This window comes from Myxine glutinosa, chromosome 1 (assembly GCF_964187855.1).
Source record: "Myxine glutinosa chromosome 1, kmMyxGlut1.1, whole genome shotgun sequence".
NCBI classification, from domain to species: Eukaryota; Metazoa; Chordata; class Myxini; order Myxiniformes; family Myxinidae; genus Myxine; species Myxine glutinosa.
Genome location: NC_136261.1, coordinates 53,016,815 through 53,028,906, shown reverse-complemented (window position 1 = coordinate 53,028,906; position 12,092 = coordinate 53,016,815). Strand labels below are relative to the sequence as shown.

Sequence of the window (12,092 nt, the reverse complement as noted above, 5' to 3'; positions counted from 1 at the left end):
CTCCTGAGGCCGTGACCATCCCTCCGGGGGCCGAGGCCATAGTGCCGGCCCGATGGTCAGCCCGCCCGACATGGCAGGAATCCTGCGGCCTGGTCGAACCGGTGGCAGCGCGATCCATACCTGGTTTAATCGTGGGCCGCACCCTTGTAAAAACGGACGGGCCGGTAGTGGCCGTCCGAGTAATTAATATTAGCACAGAACCACGCACTATGGTAAGGGGCATGAAGATAGCTGGCTGCACCCCAGTTAGAGAAGTCGCGTCAGTGAGGGGCGAGAACATCCAGCCAAGCCGGCCCCAGGGGGAGCCTTCAATAAGTTCTAGGAATTGGCCCGATCCCATTTGCGAGATGGTAAATCGGAGTAGCATAGAGTTGGGAGGTACCCAGAGGGAGGCCTTACACAAACTGGTTGGGTCCCATTTGGACCTCTTCTCCTTGTCCACCGAGGATATTGGACGTACGGGCCTGGTGAAACATCAGATCCACACCGGTGAGGCCCGGCCTATTCGTCAGGCCGCCCGACGGCTCCCTTGGAGCAAGAGGGCAGAAGCTGACGAGCAGGTTGAAAAGATGCTCGACGCAGGCGTGATCGAGCCCTCGGGAAGTCCTTGGATGTCACCTGTTGTGCTGGTCAAAAAGAAAGATGGGACCACGCGGTTCTGCGTGGACTATCGCCAGCTAAACAATGTGACACTCAAGGACTCATATCCCCTGCCAAGGATTGATGACACCCTCGATGCCGTTGCGGGCTCAAATTGGTTTTCAACTTTAGACCTCAAGAGTGGGTATTGGCAGGTGGAGATGGATCGGACAGGGAAGGAGAAAACGGCATTTTCCACAGGTAAGGGGCTGTATCAGTTTACTGTGACGCCATTTGGTTTGTGTAACGCCCCCGCCACCTTTGAGAGATTGATGGAACATGTACTAGGCGGCATGCCATGGCAATCATGCCTGGTATACCTGGATGACGTCCTAGTACATGCCAAAACCTTCCCCCAAGCATTAGCTAATTTGGACCAGGTGTTCGGGTGCCTCAGACAGGCAGGGTTAAAGCTGAACCCGAGTAAGTGCACTTTGTTTGCAAGAAAGGTGGCCTATCTAGGTCACGTGATCGGCCGCGAGGGGGTAAAAACGGACCCAGACAAAATTAAGGCGGTAGAGGAGTGGCCCGCACCACGTACCATCAAGGAGGTGCGGGGATTTTTGGGACTCTGCTCCTACTACCGGTGCTTTGTGGTGAAATTTGCGGAGTTGGCCCGTCCCCCTCCACCGGCTTACGGAGAAGGGGACGCGATTTAATTGGACGCGGGAGTGCCACGAGGCCTTCCAAAAATTGAAGGGGTGTCTAACATCCGCACCCCTTCTAGCTTACCCCACTAGTAACGGGACATTTACCCTGGACACGGATGCGAGCCAGGAAGGTTTGGGTGCAGTTTTGTCTCAGACACAGGAGGGCGTGGAGAGAGTGATTGGTTATTATAGTCGGGCCTTAAGTAGGCCCGAGCGAAATTATTGTCACTCGCAAAGAGTTATTGGCTATGCTAGCTGCCATGAACCACAGGTACGGGTGGAAATTTTCGGTTCGAACTGACCATTCCTCCCTGCAATGGCTCCTTCGGTTCAAGGAACCGGAGGGCCAAATTGCAAGGTGGTTGGAAAAGTTGCAGCAGTACGATTTCAATGTGACCCATAGGGCCGGGAAGGCCCATGGTTTATGCGGACGCACTCTCTCGGCGTCCTTGTCTGGGAAAAAACTGCAAATTTTGTGCGAGACACGAGGAGAGGGAACAATTGGGCGATCCTGCCCCGATTCTCGTCCGGGCAACCCGGATGAGAGGGCCAATTTTGCCACTAACCGCGGATGAGGAATTTGGAAATTTGGCTTGGAGCACGGCCCAGCAGGAGGATCCTGTCCTGGGGCCGGTGTTCAATTGGGTCAAATTGGGGCAAAGGCCAAAGGGGGAAGAGGTCACCCCCCTCGGGGTTCAAACAAAGGCATATTGGGCTCAGTGGCAAACCCTGGAGTTGAAAGGTAACATCTTATATCACAAGTGGGTGGAGGTTCCCTCTGATAGAACTTCCTGGCTGGCGATAGACCCAGACAAATTCAAGAACGTCATCTTACAACAGGTGCATGGTACCCGCTCCGGCGGCCATTTGGGCAGGACAAAGACAATATCTCGGGTCCGCCGGAGGTTCTATTGGGTGAATATGGGGCGCGACATACAGGACTGGTGTCGGAGATGCGACGCCTGTTCTGCCAAAAAGGGACAAGCACGGAGGATGAGGGCCCCCCTTCAATTACATCAGGTGGGGGCCCCTCTTGAGCGGGTGGCTATGGATATTCTAGGTCCGCTGCCCCGCACCCGCCAAGGTAATAAGTATATCCTCGTAATGGACTATTTCACCAAGTGGCCGGAGGCCTACGCCCTCCCCAACCAAGAAGCCGGGGTTGTGGCGCAGGCTTTCGTAGAAGGATTTGTATGTCGGCACGGGATTCCACAGGAGCTGCACACCGATCAGGGACGAAATTTTGAGAGTCAATTATTAAAAGATGTGTGCAGACTCATGTCAATTCGGAAAACCAGAACCACGCCCTTGCGGCCACAATCTGACGGGATGGTGGAAAGGTTCAATCGAACATTGATCCAACAACTGGCATTGTTCACCACCACCCGTCAGGATGACTGGGACGAACATCTCCCGTACCTGTTGATGGCCTACCGAACTAGCCAGCACGGGGCCACCGCATGCAGTCCAGCGTTGCTTATGTATGGGCGGGAGTTACGGGCTCCCGCCGACTTGCTATGCGGTCCCGTGCCAGACACCACTGATACACCGCCGAGGGAGGGTTACGCACGTCACTTGGAGGAAGGCATGGAGCGGGTCCATGCCTTCGCCCGCCGCCAGCTCCATCTGGCGGGGGCCAAGATGAAGCGCAGGTACGACGACCGGAGCCAGGGGAGTCAATACGCTCCGGGGATGAGGATTTGGTTCTTTAATCCCCGGAGGCGGAAGGGCAGGTGCCCAAAACTCACCTCCCCCTGGCAAGGCCCGGGAGTCGTCCTGTCGCAAACCTGACGTGGTCATTAAGATCAAAATGGGGCCACGGGCCCCCCCTCGGATCGTCCATGCCGACCGGATAAGACCTTATTCCGGCGAGCAGGCGCCCTCATGGATCGCCTTGGCTCTAGATGCCGAGGCAGGACCCAGTACCTCTTGCGACGGGGGCTCGTAGCGTCAGAGGACTGGGGGGATGGTAGTGGGAAATGCCCCGATGTGGTGGGATGGCAACCTTGCCATCTCTCACAATCCGGGGGGCAAAGTAGCACTAGATTTATGGGGTTTATGGCAGTGTAAGCTCGCCGAGGGAGGGTTTGGATAATGTGTAGGGACCTAGAAGATGACATTAGGTAACGTTAAGGTTAGTTAGTGACAATGATACCTGTAGTGGGGACGCAGGTAGATTAGTGTGGATGATAATGACGTGGGAGCGCAATAGTTTAAAGGGGCGACTGGGAAGCGCAAGTTTCAGAGGGGAGTAGTTAGATGAGATGATGCCGTGTGTTTGAGGATTGGAAGTGTATGGTTAACAGGTGTGATTGAACAGGTGTGATTGCACAGGTGTGCAACTGAACAGGTGTATGGAGCAGTGTTTGAGTGATTGTGATGTGTGTTGTGTTGACCAACTGGTCCAGGAAGAGGAGGAGGGTGAAGGTGGCACCAGGTGTGAGTGCACAGGTGTGCAACAACAGGTATGAGGAACAGGTGTGTGGAATAAATGGTATGGGATATATGGAGTATTGGAATGGATGGTTGTGGAGTGAGTATGGTTGAAACTATGGAGTAGAGTGGATGATACGAAGGTGTGAATGAGGGAAGGATGGACCCCCATCACGAATACCCGGGGCAGGTAGTGTAAGTGTTAGGTAGAGGGTATAGGTAAATTGTGGTTGGATATTGGCATCTGTGGTGCGGGTGGAAGAATGATGTTTGGATGGGTGCATTAGTGACGTGGAAATGGCTGGGCATGTAGCCTGTTAGTGTGTGTAGTTGGTTTGGGCACTCCACCACTGTGAGGATGTCGGCCAGGTGAGGCCGCAGGTGGGCTCTGGGAGCAGGTAGTTGTGGATGGGGCCCGAGGATCCGGAGGACGGACCCGGGTAGCCCAGTGCCAGAGGGCACCAAGGGGTGACAGAGCCAGGAGGGGCCTTCCCCAGTTAGTTAGGTTAGGGTGAGGAGCTAGGTAAGCTCGGGTGGCAACTACAGTGGTGGAGGTGTGCAGGTGGGTAGGCCTGCTGGGAGAGCTACACGTCACAGCCCAGAAATTGTGCAAGGGCACCGGGAGATGAATCGGGGGAGTGAGACCCCAAATTGAGAAGCACCACAGTTTGGTCAATGGGAATTGGTTTTTAGAACCCATAGTGTAAGTTGGCCAATGGATTGGCAGGGAAAGACCCCGGGTAGTGTAACGTGTGTTAGTCATTTAGAGGATAGTTAGGATTGGAGTCTCCTCGCACCATCTGCATCCACTCACCTGGGGTGACGTAACTCCACACCATGCCATGTTTTAATTATTTTTGATGCAAATGTTTTGGATTGTGAGACGCATCATGACGTGGGTGTGACATTGTGCTTGATGTTCCATCTCTTCCTCCTTATGAGGATTGATGATGAATTTGGTGATGGCAAATTTTGGCTAGAGGGATTGTGGAGACGAATTTGGTGTAGAAGAAATATGGGGAGACGTGACAGTAGCGACGAATTTGTAAATGTGTAGATTTTGTAAATATGGGGTAAGGGCAAGGGTAGTGTAGGTGACGGGGGGGGGGGGGGGGGTGACGTACGGTAGGGACGAGCTTTCTCACTTCGCTCTCCGTACACATTTCGCCCTGCATTGCCTTGTTTGATGTGTACCCTTGTGACCTTACCCCTCGCTCATCTGTCTTCCCCCTTTTGTCTCCCACATGACCTGTGCGCCATTGGGCGCCGAGGGGAGCTTGCGTGAGTCCGCCATTGTGCGCCCGGAACTCCCACAACCAGCTGTCTGCATTGATGCACCACATTATGGACCACATGTCTGTGGCCGAGCACCACTGATGGACCTCATGGGTTGGGGCATGGCCCCTCTGCTGGAACCGGCCATGAAGGCCCGAAATCTTGCTGGCGGACCTTGGCCACAGGGCACTGATGCCCCACAGGTGAACCACACTAGTCGGCCCTGTGGGCCATAAATAAAATAAATAAACATGGACACGTTGGGTGCACTTTATTGTAATACAAATAGGCCGCCAGCAAAGGAAAGACAACATCTGGAAGAAATAACAATAGCCAGCAGAGGGAGCCGAAGAGCAAGAGACCACCTGCAGGGTTAGGGGTTGTTTGGTTATTTTTATTCATTGAACATTGATGAACTGTGGTGACGGCACCGATTGGTGCTTGAGGGTGCTTTGGTGTGTTTTTGGGTGCTTTCATGGTGCGTCGATGCAGAGCAGACTGTCTCCCCCCCCAGAAAGAACAATTACAGGTCCTGGATTCGTCTTGTAAATAAAAGTAGTGTCAACTGTAAATAATGCTCCCCACCGTCAGTGTGTAGTTTGAAGACCATTCCGCAATTCGGTTAACTGTGGGCGTGAGTCTGTTAGGCAGTGTGCAATGGAGCAGCGGGACATATTTATCTATGTTTTAAAACTGTCGCACTCAAGGTCAGGTTAAAAGTAGAGGGAACTACACCTACGTGTCACACTAAATAAAAGTTGTAGGCCCGGGATGTGCCTAAGAGGAGGAGGGTGCAGTGTTGCGGATATGAGGATTGCATTTTTTTTATTGTGTTGTATTGTATTGGAAATGGTGATGAACATTGTTTGGATATGGCCCCTCCTGCCTCCGGAGTTGTGTAAAGATAAAAAGGGCGTCTCGGTAGGTAATTCCATAAACACCACATTGCAGGACACGATAAAACCCTTGTTCAGTAGCTTATATCTTAGTATGTGTTTTAGAGTAAGGCCTTGTCTTCCATTAGAATGACACTCCATTGCACCGAATCAATTAAGAATAGCTCCCCTTCAATAATTCCATTTCCCAGCCAAACTCCATCTGTGGGTAAAGCAGTTCACAAGTGTGGGGTGCACGCCCTCTCATTTCACTGCTAAAGTGAATATGTGCTCCGTGCTCTGGTTGAACAGGAGGGGCGGGGTCACCAGGGAGAGGCAAGCTCGGGGCGCGCCACGAAGGGCGTGGCTGTGCAGCCCCATGCCCAAATAAGGAAACGAGCCCGTGGCTCGCCACGAGGGTCGTGCCGTCGGCGCGATGCCTAAATAAGGAGACAAGCCCGTGGGATTACCATACAATGTCACGAAACAGAGCACGGGGGAGAGGGCGGGACCGAAACCGTGGAGGGCGTGTCAGTCCCGCGCTGGAGAGAAGTGAGAGGAAGGGAATACGAGCTGAGCTGCGTGGAGAGGGACACGAAAAAGAAGGGGTCCAAGAGAAAGCCGAGGAGCTTTTACGAAACAAGCTACACGAGAGATACTGCAGAGTGCAGCCCCGTTTCAACCAGCCACGTGAAGCCCTGAAGGTGTGCGCTGTAAAGCCGAATACAGGTTGCTGCCGGCTCCTCGCTTCCCGCCCGGAGTGGATCTGCTCGCTGTGCCCTGTGATGCCACCTGCTCATCCTTTCCAGCCATTCTTGCCTGCAGGTTCCCCATTTGCGTACGTGAGTTTGTTTTGTTCGTGCTGTCCTGGGTAGTAACTAAGTCTGTATAGGCTAGTAATTTTCACTGTCACCTGCGTCTCATGTCCCCTGTAAATAATCGTGACTGCTCTTTTTGCTTATGTGTGTGTAAATAATAAACCCCGTTACACTTCTGTACGTCTTCTTCTTCTTCCTTTTTGCATTCGTCATCTTAGTCTTTTCCCCATTGAATATCTGTGGCGCGATACGGCCAACGTTTGGGTGAATCGGGTTTAGTCAGGGAATAACTGTTCGGCCGCGGTTACCTCCGCTGGGTAATAATAACATCTAATCCGCGGACCGTAACATTATATTTGGCAGTCTCAATCGGTGTCAGCAGTTGCTGAACATCCCGTCGGGCCACGAACTTATCCACGGCACGGCGGCCTGCAGGTCTGGAGGCCGGGGAGTGTCCGAGAAGTCCCACATGTGATGCACCCTAAACCCCATGTCTGCAACAATATTTTCACTCTGCCTGCCGGCTTGGCAGTCAAACAAAATTGAAAATTATTCCAAACAGGAAACGTCCTGTTTCGAATGACATCATGAAGGACACAAACAACAGGCACCAATAACTAATGTAACGTGTCAGATCGAGTGATGCAATAAACACTGTGCAACTCAAGTGAAAACAAATTAAATAATTTTACAATCTTTATTTTATTTAAATTGAATTAAATACTTCAACACTGTTGAACATAAATCGTCTTGTTATTTCCAATAACCTCCAGTTTAGCAGTACTTGTACATCTTAAATAGGGTGCTGTATAAGACTGCTTCAACAGCGCTCAACATCCGGAATTTTTCTTAAACAATCTTTAACTTCATTATATTTAAATTGAAGTGTACTTTGTGTGGCGAAACATGTTCTATGAACTCTTGAGATGGTTCTCAATGTCATTTCCCTGCAAAAGACAAACGTTGCTTTGTACACAGGTGAGGTCGATCCTGTAGATGTGGATGGCAGACAACACAACAACGATTCATCTGTCACAGAAGATTCAAAATGTGTGTCTACAAAGGAAGGTTCAGAGGATATTCACATGACAAACGGAAGTGATTCCTGTTTTGCACCTGGTGAGTGGAAACGTAAAGAAATTAACATACTATCTTTTGTGTTGAGGAAATATATAATTTTCATAAAAGTGTTAAATATTTTGCATTTTTATTTTGACAAAAAAAGGAAATATTGTGTTCTTTGCTTCTGCAGAACAATCAAGAAATTATATGGGACAAATAAGGTCCAGTCGCAGCTTGACAGTGAGGAAGAAGCTTTTTTCAAGAAACAATCACGAGATCAAGACTCGCTTCCTTTAACATACAAGTGCATGGCTGGGCCTTGCCACACCAAGATCAATATGAAATTAAACAAACACAAAAAGGTTCTGGAAAAGCAAATACGTTTTAAGTGTAATGTATGCAGAATGGATTTTGCTTCAACGAGTGACATCAAAATACACATGAGGATTCACACTGGAAAACGCCCCCACAAGTGCTCTGTCTGTCATGAAGATTTCTTGACAAAAGGCAATTTGAATACACATATGAAGAGCCATACAGGAGAACGTCCTCACAAATGCTCAATATGTGATAAAGGTTTCTCTCAGAAAGGTGATTTGAATAGGCATATGATTATCCATACAGGAGAGAGTCCTCACAAATGCTCGATATGTGATAAAGGTTTCTCTGGAAAAGGCGATTTGAAAAGGCATATGATGATCCATACAGGAGAGCGTCCTCACAAATGCTCAATATGTGATACAGATTTGTCGCAAAAAATCAATTTGAAAATGCATATGATGATCCATACAGGAGAGCATCCTCACAAATGCTCAATATGTGATAAAGGTTTCTCTGGAAAAGGTGATTTGAAGAGGCATATGATGATCCATACAGGAGAGCATCCTCACAAATGCTCAATATGTGATAAAGGTTTCTCTGGAAAAGGCGATTTGAAGAGGCATATGATGATCCATACAGGAGAGCATCCTCACAAATGCTCAATATGTGATAAAGGTTTCTCTGGAAAAGGTGATTTGAAGAGGCATATGATGATCCATACAGGAGAGCATCCTCACAAATGCTCAATATGTGATAAAGGTTTCTCTCAAAGCAACATTTTGAAAAAGCATATGAGGATCCATACAGGAGAGCGTCCTTACAAATGCTCAATATGTGATAAAGGTTTCTCTCAAAGCAACAATTTGAAAAAGCATATGAGGATCCATACAGGAGAGCGTCCTCACAAATGCTCAATATGTGATAAAGGCTTCTCTGAAAAAGGCAATTTGAAAAGGCATATGAGGTTCCATACAGGAGAGCATCCTTACAAATGCTCAATATGTGATACAGATTTCTCGCAAAAAATCATTTTGAAAACGCATATGAGGATCCATACAGGAGAGCGTCCTTACAAATGCTCAATATGTGATAAATGTTTCTCTGGAAAAGGCGATTTGAAGAGGCATATGATGATCCATACAGGAGAGCGTCCTCACAAATGCTCAATATGTGATACAGATTTCTCGCAAAAAATCAATTTGAAAAGGCATATGAGGATGCACACAGGAGAGCATCCTTACAAATGCTCAATATGTGATACAGATTTCTCGCAAAAAATCATTTTGAAAACGCATATGAGGATCCATACAGGAGAGCGTCCTTACAAATGCTCAATATGTGATAAATGTTTCTCTGGAAAAGGCGATTTGAAGAGGCATATGATGATCCATACAGGAGAGCGTCCTCACAAATGCTCAATATGTTATAAAGGTTTCTCTCAAAGCCACATTTTGAAAAAGCATATGAGGATCCATACGGGAGAGCGTCCTTACAAATGCTCAATATGTGATAAAGGTTTCTCTCAAAGCAACATTTTGAAAAAGCATATGAGGATCCATACAGGAGAGCGTCCTCACACAAATGCTCAATATGTGATAAAGGCTTCTCTGAAAAAGGCAATTTGAAAAAGCATATGAGGTTCCATACAGGAGAGCATCCTTGCAGATGCTCAATATGTGATAAAGGCTTCTCTGAAAAAGGCAATTTGAAAAAGCATATGAGGTTCCATACAGGAGAGCATCCTTGCAGATGCTCAATATGTGATAAAGGTTTCTCTGGAAAAGGCGATTTGAATAGGCATATGATGATCCATAGAGGAGAGCGTCCTCACAAATGCTCGATATGTGATAAAGGTTTCTCTGGAAAAGGCGATTTGAATAGGCATATGATGATCCATAGAGTAGAGCGTCCTCACAAATGCTCGATATGTGATAAAGGCTTCTCTCAAAACAGCAAATTGAAATTGCATTTGAGGATCCATACTGGAGAGCGTCCTCACAAATGCTCGATATGTGATAAAGGTTTCTCTGGAAAAGGCGATTTGAATAGGCATATGATGATCCATAGAGGAGAGCGTCCTCACAAATGCTCGATATGTGATAAAGGCTTCTCTCAAAACAGCAAATTGAAATTGCATTTGAGGTCCCATACAAGATAGCATCCTAACAAATGCTCTATTATGTGATAAAAGTTTCTCTCAAAACGGCAAATTTAAATGACATGTGAGGCTCCATGCAGGAGAGCGCCCCTACACATGCTTGATATGTGATAAAGGTTTCTCTCAAAAAGACTGTTTGAAAAGGCACATCAAGATCTATGCAGGAGAGGTGAAATCAAACACCAGGATCTGAAAAATGACATCAAGAGGATTTTGAAATTGAAGAAACCTGAAATTGTACCAGTGATAGTTTGGGCAACAGTGAATCCTTATGGTCAAGAAAACCCAACTGAGTACTTAAAAAGCATTCTGGGTAATATTACGATAAACATTCAACATGTGGAGGCTGTCAGTTTCAGTGAGGATGCTAAAATGAGCCCTTGGGACAAAGTTCTGAGAATGAAGCTTCACAAACTGGATCATGAATAATGATCCTCAAACGAAAAAGGAGTTGGAGATTTGAGTTCTGGGCGACCCTCTCCCACCTCCTGAAACCTGCATATGGAGATAACAACCAACGAGAGCGTCCTTACAAAAGTTATATTTGGGACGAGGAGTATATTTCTAAACGGAGCTTGAACTTCCATAGTGCAACCCATGCTGGAGTGCTCGCATAAAAAATGCTCCGACTGTGGGAAGAGCTTTGCTGATAAAGATTTGTTAAATTCACATCGCATTACCCATACGAGGTTTACGTGCCCCTCTTGTCAGCGTTCCTCAGCAGCAGACAAGATATTCAATGAACCAGTAAGGAGAAAGCTATTGTGAAATCGTGCAGCCCTTTGGGCACGTACCTTGTCAGCCCAACTACTCAGAGAACCATCTGTAACCCCTGACAACAATCCGGCACTCCCGATCCCCTTGATGAAAGTCATCTGGCTGGCTGTCCCCAGAATGTCTACAACAATGACTGCAAACTGGTGTCCAAAGGCAACAACAATCTCAGAATGCTTAGCCCATCCATGTCTTTGCTACTCAAACTAAATTTCAAGAAAACGACAGGTTAAAAAAATGTAAAATTTATGTATTTGGTTCTCCATGTTCTCATAAGAGCATTGTTGAAAATTATATGCCAAAAATTCAAATGATGACCACTTAATCTCTCAAACTGATCTTGGATCTCATCGTGATTATTTCAGGGCCTTCCTTCTATTGCAAGTTTGTAATTCTTGTCTCTGTCCTTCCCATTTATTCAGCAAAGTTCCATTTGAGTTTTTTGATTGTGACCAGTGTCTGGAAAATTTGTTTTCACTTTGATTTACTTGTTTTTCTTGTCACTTTTTGGTTATTCTCAGATGGCATCTTTCCATGGCAGTTTGGCCATCAATTTTTACTCAATCTTTGCTATTGTCCATGTTTCATTGCCATGTGTGATATTTGGGGAAAACCCTTGTTATAAAATCGTTTAGCAGAAGAAGACTCCTGCCTATGTTTTTCATAAAACATGAATTTGTGAAGTGATTCACAATAAAGAAAGGTCCTCAAAGCACAAATGCACATGATGATCAATTATCAGTCAGTGGGGGGTTTGCAGTTGTCCATATCCCCATAAGTAATCCTGATCAAACCAAGAGTTGTTCACCAAACCAGTCGAAAGCCCTGCATCACATTTACCATCATGGCATGACCACTTCATGCCATCACTGATTGCTGCCAAGCAGCTCAGTTACACAGGTCCCAACGTGGAAGCCACACAGGTGGTTTCTACCACATTTTTCTCAACATCAATGGTAAAACATTGTAATGGAGGGCATACCTTTGAACACAGACTTCAAAAGAAGAGAAGGGGGGAACAAACCCCTTTCCCCATAAAATATTGACATTCAAGTCGATGTGGCCACTGGCCAGACCAAGCAGCAAG

At 47.4% G+C, this 12,092-nt stretch overlaps 1 protein-coding gene and 1 long non-coding RNA gene across 2 annotated transcripts in view; both read left to right on the top strand.

The window, feature by feature from the left end:
- The window catches only part of LOC144890661 (uncharacterized), a 28,566-nt gene extending 20,143 nt beyond the window's left edge, over nucleotides 1-8,423 (top strand). The window contains exons 2-3 of the long non-coding RNA XR_013622381.1: nucleotides 7,669-7,809; nucleotides 7,943-8,423. This is a non-coding gene — a long non-coding RNA (uncharacterized LOC144890661). The remainder of the gene's footprint in view (nucleotides 1-7,668; nucleotides 7,810-7,942) is intronic.
- Nucleotides 8,424-8,531: 108 nt separating this feature from the next.
- On the top strand, nucleotides 8,532-11,238 carry LOC144889740 (uncharacterized). Its single transcript, XM_078770922.1, has 2 exons — nucleotides 8,532-9,665; nucleotides 11,125-11,238. Exons 1-2 carry the CDS (start codon nucleotides 8,532-8,534, stop codon nucleotides 11,236-11,238), a joined length of 1,248 nt encoding a protein of 415 aa, XP_078627048.1.
- The last annotated feature ends 854 nt before the right edge of the window (nucleotides 11,239-12,092 follow it).